The 16,825-nt window shown below is 37.9% G+C and overlaps 2 protein-coding genes across 4 annotated transcripts in view; one reads left to right on the plus strand and one right to left on the minus strand.

Moving 5' to 3' along the window:
• Positions 1 to 1,461, minus strand: part of LOC128642344 (hydroxyacylglutathione hydrolase, mitochondrial) — a 111,547-nt gene extending 110,086 nt beyond the window's left edge. For all 3 annotated transcript variants that reach the window (XM_053695081.1, XM_053695084.1, XM_053695083.1), the window contains exon 1: positions 1,315 to 1,461. In XM_053695081.1, the coding sequence (XP_053551056.1) occupies positions 1,315 to 1,390 (76 nt within the window). In that variant the 5' untranslated portion in view covers positions 1,391 to 1,461. The remainder of the gene's footprint in view (positions 1 to 1,314) is intronic.
• A 516-nt stretch (positions 1,462 to 1,977) lies between these two features.
• Positions 1,978 to 16,825, plus strand: part of HAGHL (hydroxyacylglutathione hydrolase like) — a 34,240-nt gene continuing 19,392 nt past the window's right edge. The window contains exons 1-5 of the mRNA XM_053695243.1: positions 1,978 to 2,107; positions 3,815 to 3,944; positions 5,683 to 5,747; positions 6,476 to 6,593; positions 8,062 to 8,170. Coding sequence (XP_053551218.1) covers positions 3,840 to 3,944; positions 5,683 to 5,747; positions 6,476 to 6,593; positions 8,062 to 8,170 — 397 coding nt within the window. The 5' untranslated portion in view covers positions 1,978 to 2,107; positions 3,815 to 3,839. The remainder of the gene's footprint in view (positions 2,108 to 3,814; positions 3,945 to 5,682; positions 5,748 to 6,475; positions 6,594 to 8,061; positions 8,171 to 16,825) is intronic.

A 16,825-nucleotide genomic window follows, 5' to 3' on the forward strand; every position in this document is an offset into this window, starting at 1 on the left:
GAATTTGACTTCTAATTTGAGTAAACTAGGTTTGAGCTGGTGAATTAAAGTGATGGTAAACTCTCCCCTTTTTAAAATCAGATCTGGAATGTAAGCATGAAGATGCGCTATAACTTAGTTATTAATATAGATATGAAATTCAAATACCCCACGTTACACCACTCACTTCAAAAGTCAATTTTCCTGTCAGCTAAATGATTGAATTACTCTCCAATCAATGCTCTAGCTACAACAAAAGTGCCATATGGCTAGAGCGCTGATTGGACAACAATTCAATCTGTTAGCTCACAGAAAATTTTACTTTTGAAGTGGGCGGAGGAGCATGCAGTATTTGAATTTCATATCTATATTAAAAAGCATGTTATACTGCATCTTCATTACAGCTAATGAATTAAACTCCATCTAAAATAGCGCTTACATTCCAGATCTGATTTTAAAAAGGGGAGAGTTTACCATCACTTTAAGACCAATGTAAAACAAACCTGGCTATAAATTTAAATTTGCTAATGTGGTGGAGTCTATTATATAGATGCATGAAAGGTTGTGGATTGCATCATGCTAATTGTTGTAGTTGTCAGTGATGCTATACATGTTGCTACTGGCATCTTGCAAAGTTGTATAATATTTCTGGCATCTGTACTGTATTATGTCAGCTTGCATAGCTACACCTTTTGTTAACATCTCTGCTGGCAATAAGTTGAATATTTCATATATTACAGGTGCCCATAGTACAAGTTATATGTGGTATTTTAAATTGAAAGATGCCTTATAAGAAGTTACTCTTTAAATGTAATCCATTAATTGCTAGGCAGGGCTACAAAGCCTTGCAGCAAGCCCCTTTAACCCTTTAGTGCATTACCGCAAGCCAATTGGAACCCCTTGATTGACAGCAAGAAGGGCTCCAATGTTAAGTGCAGTCACAGAGCTGCCAAAATTCTATGTTTAATGAGAATATTTAGGGGAAAGTTCTACTTAATTTTTTTGTATACTCAAGCTGTGAATTGTATTATGTATAATTCCAACTACATCAAGATAGATGATATAGTCAATTGAAAATATTTTATTTCCCCAGATATGTCTATGAGTGCATTGACAACAGAAATCCTGGGCACATATATAGTTTATGACCACATATCTGTGTTTAGAAGCAGAGAAGGTCCTGGCTGTGTAAACTCTGGCACTATTATGGGCACCACAATCCTACAGATTGTCTTTAATTCTTCAGAGCTCAGATTAGGAAAACAATGTGTTTAATGTTGCATGAAAAGCTGTGCATGGAGTTCCTGACTTTTCTTGCTCTATACAGCCACATACCGACTCTGTAGCCAGCCGCAGCTCCCAGGAAGGACAGTGCGCACCACAGCCTCCTACTGCACCCAAACCGCATCATCCTGAGGGGGCTGGCTGCAAACTGCAAAGCAGGAACTCCTCACACACTGAGGGGTGTGTCCTGTGTATAGGGCTGCTTTACCTGTTCCTACTACACAGGCTATAGCCAATCAGCAGCAAGACAAGAGATGTGCCAACCAACAGGCGCCATGACAGCCAGGAGGTGATGGCTGCCAACCACACTGACGTCACACTTACAGTAACCAATCAGGAACGATATTCTCTATATGCCCCTTATTTTGATACGCAGCAGTCATTTTTTATAAGGGCAAAATTACCATTAGCAAATTGCATTATATATAAAAAAATAACCAAGCACCGTTGATATATTACTGAAAACCCACTTATTAATGCATTTGTGTTTATTGCTTCTAATTGATTTTGAGATAATTAACACGGGTTATTGCTCCGTCTGTAACTATTATGCCTGTCAATAAATATATACTTGTGATTCGGAGAGTGAATGTTTACTAATATAAACATTTTACCCTTATTAATAATGGTAGTGTATTACGTCATACTAATCCTGCCCACCCACATTACAAGAGGGGCAGGTGTCCGTGTAACCAATCAGTTTCTGGGGGTGTTGCTCGCTACCACCAATAGATAACGTTGGACTTTAATCTATTGGCTAAATAAGGCCTATAGTGTCGCAATCCGTGACCTGGCTGTGCGCTTTAGATGCCACTGAGGAAGATAAAGAGCACCCGAGAGAAGGGTGCGTATAGTCAGCTATAGCTTGGTGGTATCTCGGGGCAACGGGCGACACGTGACTAGGGTGGTCACATGACTCCGGTGGTGGTCACATGACTCCTCTGTCAAATAATAACATGCACATAGTATGACTTTGGTTAGTGTCATATTGGGGTTCAGCGCTGATTAATAGCAAATAACAGGTGACAGTGACCTCCTATATCCAGGTGGCATTTTCACACACTGATGTCATTTGGGGAAGTGACCTTTAAATTGAGAGGTCTTGTTCACTAATATAATATAAACACAGATTAACCTGTCTCCCAGTGGATAGAGAATTTAGGTTACTATATGTGGGGTTTAGTGTCTGTAAAGGGACGTAAAGTGCATAAAGAAAATGTTGAATGCTCTAATATGTTAAGGCTTTTTTGCACTTTTGTTTGCATATACATTTTTTCTCTTGTTATCCTTTGTTGAAAAGCATACCTAGGTAGGCTCAAAAGCAGAAGTACACTACTGGGAGCTAGCTGAACACATCAGATGAGCTAATGACGAGGCACATGCGTGTAGCTACCAATCAACAGCTAGCTCCCAGTTGTGCATAGCTGCTTCTGATCCTACATAGGTATGCTTTTCAAACATGGATACCAAGAGAACAAAGCAAATTTAATAATAGAAGTAAACTGGAAAGCCTGTTTTATTTGTTTATTGAGAACATTTAGATTGCAAATGTTCCCACATCATCCCATTCTTAAAAAATATTTAGCTCTAGGTTAATAGAATGTTATATATCAAATAATCTTCTATTAAGATTCAAATATAAATACAAAGTAACTAGTTTTGTATAATATTGCACATTTTTGATGCTACAGACTAATGCACACAATAATGATTTTAATTTCTTCAAATTTGTCAGACTTGTGACAAGTGTTAGCTGTAGCAAAAGTTAAAGTTTTGCACCATTTTATTTTGAATTCATAATTTAATGTGTTCTCTTGCATACTTTGTTGAAGAGCATAACTAGGTAAGCTCAGGCCAGCAATGCTTTACTAGGAGCTACCTCTAACAGTAGTGTAGTGTTGCTCTAGAGTGGATTTTAACTATGTGTTTAACCCCTTTGCAAAGGTCACACATTTATATGCAATTATAAAATACTCTAACACATTAGAGCATTTTGTTTACACTTTTATGTGACTTAAATAGATATAATTTAATCTAAGATGCTACATTATTGAAAAATATACAATTTAGAGGCTATTTAATATCAGATTATTGTAAAATGGCAACAATCTGTCTTCTGTTTGAATAAAATTCCAATGCTCTAAAACATCCTTGTGTCCATACTGTAATCTGTCACTAAATATAGCCTCTTTTCTGATCCAATGTAGATCATTTTGCTACAGGGCATACCTGGGTATCAGGGATTGATGAGGTTGATGGGAGCCCGTCATCATTTTGTGGGTGGGGCTATAGAAAGTGTGTACGTACGTGTGTGTGTGTATGTATGTGTGTATATATATATATATATATATATATATATATATATATACACATACACACACACCTGTATGTATGTAAATAATCATTTATTTACAAACACTCTCATCTGCTTCCTGTTTGTGCTAGTTCCTCTGTATACTTGCTGTGTCCTAAATTTCAAATAAGAGTGCAAACCTCTAACTTATTGCATTACTTTTAATTTACTGATTTTCTAATTTTCCTTTTCCCCTAGAAATAGAACGTTTCTTCAATGTACAATGAAGGTAAAAGTGATTTCAGTCTTGGATGACAACTATATGTACTTAATTATTGAAGAGAGCACTAAAGATGCCATTGCAGTGGATGCATCTGTTGCAAAAAAGGTAAAAGAAATATCCATTTTTTTTCAAAATTTATCTTTATTACATTTTAAACAAAATAAAGAACACAACATGTCTGTTGACATAAATCATTATAAGACAGTACATAAAGTACTGGACATTAGAGAAATGACTGCCTTATTCTGACCTATAACAGTTGGTCAGGTAGGGGAACTATTTACCAATAAGAAGCAACCGTGATTCATATAAGAGCAGAGTAAATAGTGTTTAGTCCATATAGTCTTTATAAACCAGTAAAATAACGGTTGCTATTTGTAGTAATACTGAAACAGTATTATGTTGTTCCTTAGACTAAATAAATAAAGCAAATAAAAATATCTGGTTGTAAGGAAGAAAAAGAGAGAAGGTTTAGAGAAAGTGGCGGAAAAAAAATGTGTGGGGGGGGGGCAGACTCAAAGAGGGATAGAAGTTAAAATAGAGCGAGGGAGGGGAGGAAACAAAGGAGGCGGTGGTGTAGATGCATCTTTCTAGGTATGTTGAGGGCCTAGGTGTTCTGATTTCTTATTTGTTTTTGTAAGGTTTGCCAATAAAATTTAAAGGAATATGAAACCCAACATTTTTCTTTCATGATTTAGACAGAGCATGTGATTTTATATAACTTATCAATGTACTTCTATTATCTAATTTGCTTAAATCTCTTGGTATCCTTAATTGAAAAGCATACCCCTAGGTAGGCTCAGGAGCAGCAATGCTTGCTGCTGATTGGTGGATGCACACAAATGCCTCTTTTCATTGGTTCCCCAGAAGTGTTCAGCTAGCTTCGAGTAGTGCATTGCTGCTCCTTCAACAAAGGACACAGAGAGAATCAAGCAAATTTGTTAATAGAAGTAAATTGAAAAGTTGTTTAAAATCACATGCTCTGTCTAAATCATGAAAGAAAAAAAATTGGGTCCCATGTCCCTTTAATATTCTGAAATATAGCAAGCTTACTTTGTCTAAGGTATGGTTACTATTAGAGTACCATCAATTCTTGGGTTCTCTCCTTCTATTCAATGAGACTGGGAACAGTGGTGAACTTCCAGTGCCTTGCAGTCAATGAGCGTACAGCGTTCAGGCCAATTTGTAGAAGGGATAATCTGATTTTACAGGTGTCTTTAGGCTTGTTGTGTAATAATACTATTAAAGGGATACTAAACCCAAATTATTTCTTTCATGGTTCAGATAGAGCATGCAATTTTAAACAACTTTCTATTTTTCTCCTATTATCAGATTTTCTTTGTTCTCTTGGTATCTTTATTTGAAAAAGCAGTAATGTAACCTTAGGAGCAGGACCTGGGTAGCACTTGCTAATTGGATGGCAACAATTAGACACCAATCATCAAGCGCTACCCAGGTGCTGAACCAAAAATGAGCCGGCTCGATTCCCACAAGAGGGAACATGACACCCATATGTGAGTCTAAAATATACTTTTTATGTCCATTTCCCAGTATGAATGATTTTACTTTACACATGAAAGCATTTTCATCCTTTTAAAAACATATATTTACTGTAGCAGCTCTCACAGTCTATAAACAAACCTATATTGCTATCAAACAAGTTGGGAGGGTTGTATTTACAAATAAAAACTCTGCTTGTTACTAGAGAGAGTTGTAACATTATGATTGTAGTGTTTGAATAGGGTACCCATTTTTTTTATCATTCACTCTAGGGTTATAATTATATACAAACTTTACATCATTTTATATTGTTATAATCTTCATATTTATCATCTCCTTTCAGTTACTTCAGATTGTTGGAAGGGAAGGAGTAAATCTGAAAGCCATTCTCACTACACATCACCACTTGTGAGTATTGCCACTGGATGCTGTCGCTTATTCCCAGGTGTACATGGATTTTTGCTGTAGTGGTTCCTGCTAGATTCAGAGCTCCCAACCAACTTGCATTTTTTGCAGGATTGGGATCCTTGTTCACTGTGGTTTCTGTAGCTACCCAGGACCTTTAGAAAGAATTTCATAGCCACTCCCGCAATCTGCTCATTTGTCATATAGCTCTGCCCACTCTTGCATAGCTTTCCTGATGTCACTCCACCCCTGGATCTCACTTAAAGGATCAATAAAGGGTCATAAAACCCAAAATGTTTCTTTCATGATTCAGATAGAGAACACAATTTTAAGCAACTTTCAAATTTACTTCTATTATGTAATTTGCTTCCTTCTCTTGTTATCTTTTGCTGAATAGTTTATCTAGGTAAGCTCAGGAGCAGCAAATAACCTAGGTTCTAACTGCTGATTGGTGGCTGCATATATATACTGAGTGTTATTGGCTCACCCAGTCAGCAACCTGTAGTGCATTGCTGCTCATTAACAAAGAATACAGAGAAAATTAAGAAAATTAATAATAGGAGTAAATTAGAAAGTTGCTAAAATTGCATGCTCTATCTGAATCATGAAAGAAAAAAATGGGGTTTTATGTCCCTTTAAATAGCATGATAACCTATTTGCGGTTTTTACAAGCCTATGAGATAAACCTGCTTGCTATTTTTGTTTTATATTTTGCATTGGTTCTTCTAAAGAGATCATTCTAGAGGAAATGCAGATCTTGTCCAACAGATTCCAGGGTTGCAGATCTACGGAGCTGATTATCGGATAGGAGGTTTAACCCACAGGATGGCTCACAACCAAGAACTGAAGGTAGATAATTATCATCATGTCTACATGACCAAGTAATACTGCTGAAAACTTAAAGTGACGGTAAACACCTATATAACTACAAGACAGTGTTGTTGTCTTGCTATAGAATAACATATCAGCCAAGTCTTTTTTTTTTTTTTAAACAAATTCACGTTTGTTGCCAATCTAGGCTTTAGTCTGCAATTAACACTAGGTCACAGTTAGTATAAAGTGAATTATTTTCCAGTTGCTATCAGTTAAAGCTAATTAGGGAAATATATGTGGCAGGTTTAGCCCAGAAAAGTCAGCAGGATGCTTTTTCATCTCTGAGAATTATAAAAGCAATCCATTTTCAGGGCTATATTACATGAAAAAGGTGCAAGATAAATAACAAAAGTATATTGCTAAGTTGTTTTGCTATGCACAACTAAAGCCTGTATACTAAAATCTCTAGTTTTTACTATTCGTTATAAATAGAAAAGACAGATGCTGAATAAACGTAATAAATCACATTCATATTTAAAACTCAATTTATATTTAAAAAAAAATATTAGAACTTCCATTCAGTAATTTTACATTTTCAGTTGTAGTAAAATTAAAAATATAAAGTTAATGTTGTATAGCTCAACCAATAATTGATTGACTTTTAAAATAATATAACAATATTATTCATTTTCTTATGATCACAGAAATAATATATCTCATCTACAGTCATCCTAAGATTGATAAAGGTAGGTCACACAAATCCTCCACACTTACCGCTACTTATTGTTTAAAGGGATGGTAAATCCTAGCATTTTTGAAACGCTAGGATTTACCAGTGGAACAAATAAAGGGGACTTTCAGTCATGAAGTATAAAATACTTCATGCTGAAAATTCCTTTATTTGTCTAAAGTGTTTGTTGCACTGAGCAACTCAGGCAGCCCACGGCAGACGGGTATTTTGCTGAGAGGTGACGTTTCCACCTCTTGGCCAATAGCCGTGCAGGCTATCCGGCTTGGTGCCAGCTTGAGCACACGGCTGTTTGCTAAGAGGCGGAAACGTCACCTCTCAGCAAAATAGCGTTCTTTCGTGGGCTGCCTGAGGAGATCAGTGCGGCGAACGCTTCAGACAAATAAAGTAACTTTCAGCATGAAGTATTTTATACTTCATGACTGAAAGTCCCCTTTATTTGTTCCAATGGTAAATCCTAGCGTTTCACAAACACTAGGATTTACCATCACTTTAAGAACAAATAAAAAGAGGCTTCCTTTTGTATGAACTCCTGGTCCTAAGTACATCCTACAGGCTTATAGAGAGTAAGGCGTAAAGAGAGGTTTAGAGCCTTTTGGTTTATTTTGTTATTAAAGGCCAATAAAACTTTTTGATTTTGTGTAATTTGAATTGGAAAAAAAAAAGTTTTCCTCATTATTAAGTTAAAAATAAAATGGCAAATCAGCTGCATCTCAGTAGGTGGCCATGTTTGTGATTATCTGTTTGTTTCTGCAGTTTGGAGGAATTAATGTGAGATGCCTTTTCACACCGTGTCATACATCGGGCCATATGTGCTACTTCATGTGGGAGGACGGATGCCCTGATGCTCCGGCTTTGTTTTCAGGTAATCTGTATTTTAATGTCAGGTTTTTTTTTGTATTTATGAGACATCCAACATGGCGGCTCTGCATACAACATGGCTGCTCTGCATACAACATGGCGGCTTGCTGGGGCTGATTTAAAGGGACATGAAACCCAAACATTTTCTTTCAAGATTCATATAGAACATGCAATTTTAAACAACTTTCTTATTTACTTCTATTATTATTATTATTTTGTTGTCTTAGTATCCTTTGTTGAAAAGCAGATAGGTAAGCAGTTTTATAAGAATGCAAGAGCACTAGTTGACAGCACTATTTCCTGCCATTTAGTGCTTCAGTTACCTACCTAGGTATCTCTTCTACAAAGAAAATCATGGGAACAAAGCAAATTTGATTATAGAAGCAAATTAGAAACTTTTTGAAAATGTTGTGCCCTGTCTAAGTCACAAAATATCATATCCCTTTACTGGCTCCTCCAAATGAGGAAAGCAGTGAATAAGTTTAGCCATTAATAACAATTGCAGCAAACAAGGCTTTTGATTTAATTTCTAATAGAATTCAGACACTACTACATTTTTGTACTCCCCTTATAGAATAAAATATCAGCAATTACAAGGTGTTTACTATTTTAAAGGGATAGTAGGAGATTAAAACCTTTTGTGATATACTTTTATTATTTATTTTGTCCCCTTGTAATTTAATCCTACATTCTACTATAAAACAAAATTTATGCTTACCTGATAAATTCTTTTCTTTCCCGACATGGAGAGTCCATGAATCCATTCAATTACTAGTGGGAATTCAACTCCTGGCCACTAGGAGGAGGCAACAAACATCCCAGCAAAGCCGTTAAGTATTACTTCCTCGTCACATAAACCCGTGTCATTCAGCCGAAGTAATATGGAAAGAGAAGAGGACACAAGGGTATAGAGATGTCTGAGGTTTAAAATAAAAATGACAAACGCCGTCTTAAAAATACATTAAGGGTGGGTTGTGGACTCTCCATGCCAGGAAAGAAAAGAATTTATCAGGTAAGCATACATTTTGTTTTCTTTCCAATGGCATGGAGAGTCCACAAATCCATTCAATTACTAGTGGGAACTAATACCCAAGCTAGAGGACACAGAATGGAAGGGAGGGAGAACAAGACAGGTGGACCTAAACAGAAGGCACCACCACTTGAAGAACTTTCCTCCCAAAAGAAGCCTTAGCTGAGGCAAAAACATAGAATTTGGAAAAGTATGCAGCGACGACCAAGTGGCCGCCTTGCAGATCTGTTTCACAGAAGCCCTGTTTTTAAAGTCCCAGGAAGAAGAGACAGCCCTAGAGGAATGAGCCGTAATCCCCTCAGGAGGTGGTTGTCCAGCTGTCTCATAAGCCAACCGAATAACACTTCTCAACCAAAAGGAAAGAGTAGAAAAAGTGGCCCTTCTTGCCCTTACGTTTTCCAGAAATATCACAAAAAGGGCAGTAGATTGACTAAAATCTCTAGTAGCTTGTAAATAAAATTTTAGAGCATGCACAACATCCAAGAGGATTATGGCAAAGTGAAGGAACGACAATTTCTTGATTGATATTGCGGTACAAAACCACCTTAGGAAGAAACCCCAATTTGCTACGAAGGATGGCATTTGATTATCTATCCATGACCTGCATATGTTATATAATACTTTTCAATGTATAGTGTTCCATATAACATATGCAGGTCATGGATAGATAATCAATTGCCAATTTAGTATAATTGCAGACACATGTGTTGGGAGGAGTCATCAGGTTCACCCATAGGTTTAAAAGTCAGTGCTTCCATTAGCTGAACAGATGCCTGAGGAAACAGCTAGCTTGAGCTGAGAAACGCGTTGCAATCTGTCACAACATTTGTTTTTATACCATTTTGGGTGATGTTCTACACCTTATGTTTTTAAATCTTATTTTAAAATAAATCTATGTTGTACCATATGGAAGCCTGAGCCTGTCTTATCTAACATACCACCTGGATATCCTGGATCCCTACATCCTATTGCAGGATCCGTGTAGCTGGGTCACTGTGAATCCCCAGCCTGCGCCATTTAGCACATTTAGTGCTGCTCCCTTTGTGAGTATCATTTCAGATTCTAATCTGTTATATTCATCTTCATATCAGTGTTGCACTAGGAGGCGCCCTCTCTTTTTGTGATTATATTCACAGATCTCTATACAGAATAATACCATTCCCATACAGAACCCTAGGAATGGACTTGTTAGCTGTAAACCTTTATTACTGTATATAGAAGCAGTGAAATAAATAATTACAGTGTAATGCCATTATACGCCACAAGGCGGCATACCACACCAATAAAACACACAAATGAACATTTAAAGTATACAAAAAAATGTCATCCTCATATATCAAAAGGCTCTCTGACTTAAGAGCTACCCTGATATAGCGTGGAAAATGCATCACATTAACCCTTACAATACAGCAGTAAAAGGTTGGATGCTGGAGACTTTCTGTGCAGCTCTGGATTTAGGCTTGCTTCCTTTCCCACAGCTGTGTATACAGTCTGTCTGCACGGAGCTCTGTGTCTCACTGATCACAAGCCTAATAAGAGGCAACATTTAAGTTAACCCCTTAACTATGCATCGCAGAGCACACCAAATAAAGGACTTTATATAAAAACTGACTACGAAGCCCTCTACACATTGCCTGCACTGCATGGAGGCATGCCGCTAAACCCATTAATAAATTGGAATATTTAGTTTATTGCCATTATAGCGTTCTGCCACAGAGAAAAATATAAGCTGAGGCCCTTAAAAATATTTATACACAAGCGCGCCAAAAAAAACAACCCCGGCCTGCGGCGGGAATCTTTTAATCCACTCGCTGCTGAAACCAGGGACCTAATCAGTAGGATTAGATAGAAGGGCGCTCTTAGAGAATCAAATGTCCCCAGGCTGAGAGTCTCGCCCCAAACTACAGTGGAGCGGAGAAAGGGGCAGACAGCCCTGAAACGTTGCTCTAATAAAGGTGTTTTCTTTACACTGAGAGTACTACCTTCTTCACCTTTTGTATTATACCACTTGGACCTTGAGGGGGGTCCCTGAAGGTTTGAGCACCTACTATATCCCTTCCTTGGAAGTTTTGTCTATGGAGACTTTTAGGAGTGTGCTGATCTGAAGTATTTCTTATACAGTGGAGCGGAGTGCGGACTCTTCCCTTATATTTCATTATCACCGCTATCACAGATCGAAGGCTTGGCTGCTTCCTGCTCTTCATACAGATAGAGATCTTGGACGTTGTGACCAAGATTACTATGAGATCGCCTATAATTATGCTCTTTTCTTGGCCCTCGGCAAAAATACTTGTGGTGGGAAGCGAGGAATATTTACCCGCACTCCACCACAAATATAGAAAAAATGGCTCCACCGATCGGTGAAAACACATAACAGGGTCCTCTGCTCTAACATATAAAGAGCAAATATATATAGAAAGACCCACACAGCCCGCTCCGGGTCACAATAAAAAGACTAACCCCAAGAGGAGCTAAATTTAGCAGGGACCCCGCAAAAGATACCCTCCACTAAAAAAAAGGGGTTTACTCTGAGGCTAAGGTTCGAAAGTACATGCCGTAAGCAGGATCCCACACTGCTCTAAATTCTGAAACATCTTTCTTGGGATATATAGTCCCTTAGGAAGGAAATCAGGCGTCATTTGGATCATTAACTACTGAGCCCCTGGCACAGTATTTTTAAGAAGAGTCAACATGTTCTCAATGCCCTGATACGCTGCCCAAAATTATATCCCCTATTTGAAGGGATATTAACATTGTCCCATGACTCCACCAAAGAGGATTTTAACTCCCAAGTGCCATAGCCTTCTCACCTAGAAGGTAAAAAGCACTTACCTGTGGAGCTCAGCTGCGGGACAGGAACAGCTTCTCAGGTATGACAGACTCAGCCGACCTCTGACAGGGACATGTAGAAAAAACATAATTTATGTAAGAACTTACCTGATAAATTAATTTCTTTCATATTGGCAAGAGTCCATGAGCTAGTGACACATGGGATATACAATCCTACCAGGAGGGGCAAAGTTTCCCAAACCTCAAAATGCCTGTAAATACACCCCTCACCACACCCACAATTCAGTTTAACGAATAGCCAAGCAGTGGGGTGATAAAGAAAGGAGTAGAAAGCATCAACAAAGGAAATTTGGAAATAATTGTGCTTTATACAAAAAATCATAACCACCATAAAAAGGGGTGGGCCTCATGGACTCTTGCCAATATGAAAGAAATTAATTTATCAGGTAAGTTCTTACATAAATTATGTTTTATTTCATGTAATTGGCAAGAGTCCATGAGCTAGTGACATATGGGATATCAATACCCAAGATGTGGATCTCCACTCAAGAGTCACTAGAGAGGGAGGGAATAAAATAAAAACAGCCATATTCTGCTGAAAAAAATTAGTCCACAACCCAAAAAAATAAGTTTATTTTCATTTTTGAAAGAAAAAAACTTAAAACAAAAGCAGAAGAATCAAACTGAAACAGCTGCCTGAAGAACTTTTCTACCAAAAACTGCTTCCGAAGAAGCAAATACATCAAAACGGTAGAATTTAGTAAATGTATGCAAAGAGGACCAAGTCGCTGCTTTGCAAATCTGATCAACTGAAGCTTCATTCTTAAAAGCCCACGAAGTGGAGACTGATCTTGTAGAATGAGCTGTAATTCTCTGAGGCCCGCCTTGACCCGACTCCAAATAAGCTTGATGAATCAAAAGCTTTAACCAAGAGGCCAAGGAAATAGCAGAGGCCTTCTGACCTTTCCTAGGACCAGAAAATATAACAAATAGACTAGAAGTCTTCCTGAAATCTTTAGTAGCTTCAACATAATATTTCAAAGCTCTCACCACATCCAAAGAATGTAAGGATTTTTCCAAAGGATTCTTAGGATTAGGACACAAGGAAGGGAGAACAATTTCTCTACTAATGTTGTTAAAATTCACAACCTTAGGTAAAAATTCAAATGAAGTCTGCAAAACCGCCTTATCCTGATGATATATCAGAAAAGGAGATTCACAAGAAAGAGCAGATAGCTCAGAAACTCTTCTAGCAGAAGAGATAGCCAAAAGGAACAACATTTTCCAAGAAAGTAGTTTAATGCCCAAAGAATGCATAGGCTCAAATGGAGGAGCCTGTAAAGCCTTCAGAACCAAATTAAGACTCCAAGGAGGAGAAATTGATTTAATGACAAGCTTAATATGAACTAAAGCCTGTACAAAACAGTGTATATCGGGAAGTATAGCAATCTTTCTGTGAAATAAAACAGAAAGAGCGGAGATTTGTCTTTTCAAGGAACTTGCAGACAAACCCTTATCCAAACCATCCTGAAGAAACTGTAAAATTCTAGGAATTCTAATAGAATGCCAAGAAAATTTATGAGAAGAACACCATGAAATGTAAGTCTTCCAAACTCTATAATAAATCTCTCTAGAGACAGATTTACGAGCTTGTAACATAGTATTAATCACTGAGTCAGAGAAACCTCTATGACTAAGCACTAAGCGTTCAATTTCCATACCTTCAAATTTAATGATGTGAGATCCTGATGGAAAAACGGACCTTAAAACAGAAGGTCTGGTCTTAAAGGAAGTGGCCAAGGTTGACAACTGGACATCACAACAAGATCCGCATACCAGAACCTGTGAGGCCATGCTGGTGCTACTAAAAACACAAACGAATGTTTCATGATGGTCTTGGAGATCACCCTTGGAAGAAGAACTAGAGGCGGGAAGATATAAGCAGGTTGGTAAAATCAAGGAACTTCTAACACATCCACCGACTCCGCCTGAGGATCCCTGGACCTGGATAGGTACCTGCGAAGTCTCTTGTTTAGATGGGAAGCCATCAGATCTATTTCTGGAAGACCCCACATCTGAACAATCTGAAAAAACACATCTGGATGGAGCGACCACTCCCCCAGATGTAAAGTCTGACGGCTGAGATAATCCGCTTCCCAATTGTCTACACCTGGGATATGTACCGCAGAAATTAGAGCTGGATTCCGCCCAAGAAAAGTATCTGAGATACTTCTTTCATAGCTAGAGGACTGTGAGTCCCACCCTGATGATTGACATATGCCACAGTTGTTCTCTCTTCAACAGAGGCCAAACCTGAAGAGCCCTGAAAATAGCACAGAGTTCTAAAATATTGATTGGTAACCTCGCCTCTTGAGATTTCCAAACCCCTTGTGCTGTCAGAGATCCCCAGACAGCTCTCCAACCTGAAAGACTTGCATCTGTTGTGATTACAGTCCAGGTTGGACGAACAAAAGAGGCCCCTTGAATTATACGATGGTGATCTAACCGCCAAGTCAGAGAAACTTGAACATTGGGATTTAAGGATATTAATTGTGATATCTTTGTATAATCTCTGCACCTTTGATTCAGCATACAAAGCTGGAGAGGTCTCAAATGAAAACGAGCAAAGGGGATCGCGTCCGATGCTGCAGTCATGAGACCTAAAACTTCCATGCACATAGCCACTGAAGGGAATGATTGAGACTGAAGGTTCCGACAAGCTGAAACCAATTTTATTTGTCTCTTTTCTGTTAGAGACAGAGTCATGGACACTGAATCTATCTGGAAACTTAAAAAGGTGACCCTTGTCTGAGGAATCAAGGAACTTTTTGGTAAATTGATCCTCCAACTATGTATTTGAAGAAACAACACTAGTTGATTTGTGTGAGATTCGGCAGAATGTAAAGACTGAGCTAGTACCAAGATATCGTTCAAATAAGGAAACACTGCAATACCCTGTTCTCTGATTACAGAGAATAGGGCACCGAGAGCCTATGAAAAGATTCATGGAGCTGTCGCTAGGCCAAATGGAAGAGCGACAAATTGGTAATGCTTGTCTAGAAAAAAGAATCTCAGAAACCAATAGTGGTCTGGATGAATCAGAATATGAAGATATGCATCCTGTAAGTCTATCGTGGACATATAATGACCTTGCTGAACAAAAGGCAGAATAGTCCTTATAGTCACCATTTTGAAAGTTGACACTCTTTCAGAAGGGTTCAAAATTTTCAGATCCAGAACTGGCCTGAATGAATTTTCTTTCTTTGGGACAATGAATAGATTTGAATAAAACCCCAGACCCTGTTCCTGAAATGGAACTGGCATAATTACCCCTGAAAGTTCTAGATCTGAAACACACTTCAGAAAAGCCTGAGCCTTCACTTTATTTGCTGGGACGCGTGAGAGAAAAAATCTTCTCACAGGAGGTCTTACTGTGAATCCTATTCGATACCCTTGAGAGACAATGCTCTGAATCCATTGATTTTGGACAGAATCTGCCCAAATGTTTTGGAAAAAATTTAATCTGCCCCCCACCAGCTGAGCTGGAATGAGGACCGCACCTTCATGCAGACTTGGGGGCTGGCTTTGGTTTCTTAAAAGGCTTGGATTTATTCCAACTTGAAGAAGGTTTCCAATTGGATCCAGATTCTTTGGGGGGAAGGATTTGCTTTCTGTTCCTTATTCTGTCGAGAAAAATGAAAACGATTAGAAACTTTAGATTTACCCTTAGATCTTTTATCCTGCGGTAAAAAACTCCCTTCCCCCAGTAACAGTTGAAATAATTGAATCCAACTGAGAACCAAATAAATTGTTACCTTGGAAAGAAAGAGATAGTAATCTAGACTTAGATACCATGTCAGTATTCCAATATTTGAGCCACAAAGCTCTTTTAGCTAAAATAGCTAAATACATAGATTTAACATCAATTTTGATGATATCAAAAATTGCATCACAGATAAAATGATTAGCATGTTTAAGCAAGCGAACAATGCTAGACAAATCAGGATCTATTTCCTGTTGCGCTAAGCTTTCCAACCAAAAAATTGATGCAGCTGCAACATCAGCCATAGAAATGGCAGGTCTGAGAAGATAGCCAGAATATAAATAAGCTTTCCTTAGAAAAGATTTGTTTCCTATCTAAAGGGTCCTTAAAGGAAGTACTATCTTCCATAGGGATAGTAGTACATTTGGCAAGAGTAGAAATAGCCCCATCAACTTTGGGGATTTTTTCCCAAAACTCCAGTCTAACTGCTGGCAAAGGATACAACTTTTTAAACCTAGAAGAAGGAATAAAAGAAGTACCAGGCCTATTCCATTCCTTTGAAATCATATCAGAAATAGCACCAGGAACTGGAAAAACCTCTGGAGTAACCACAGGAGGTTTATAAACAGAAATTAAACGTTTACTAGTTTTAGTATCAAGAGGACTAGTTTCCTCAATATCCAAAGTAATCAACACCTCTTTTAACAAGGAACGAATATACTCCATCTTAAAGAGATAAGTAGATTTGTCAGTGTCAATATCTGAGGTAGGATCTTCAGATAGATCCTCATCAGAGGAGGATAATTCAGTATGTTGTCGGTCATTTGAAATTTCATCAACTTTATGAGAAGTTTTAAAAGACCTTTTACGTTTATTAGAAGGCGGAATAGCAGACAAAGCCTTCTGAATCGCATCAGCAATAAAATCTTTTATATTCACAGGGATATCATGTACATTAGATGTTGAAGGAACAACAGGCATTGTACTAGTACTGATGGATACATTCTCTGCATGTAAAAGCTTATCATGACAACTATTACATACTACAGCTGGAGATATAATCTCCGCTAACACTT

The sequence above is a fragment of the Bombina bombina genome, chromosome 11 (assembly GCF_027579735.1).
Source record: "Bombina bombina isolate aBomBom1 chromosome 11, aBomBom1.pri, whole genome shotgun sequence".
NCBI classification, from domain to species: Eukaryota; Metazoa; Chordata; class Amphibia; order Anura; family Bombinatoridae; genus Bombina; species Bombina bombina.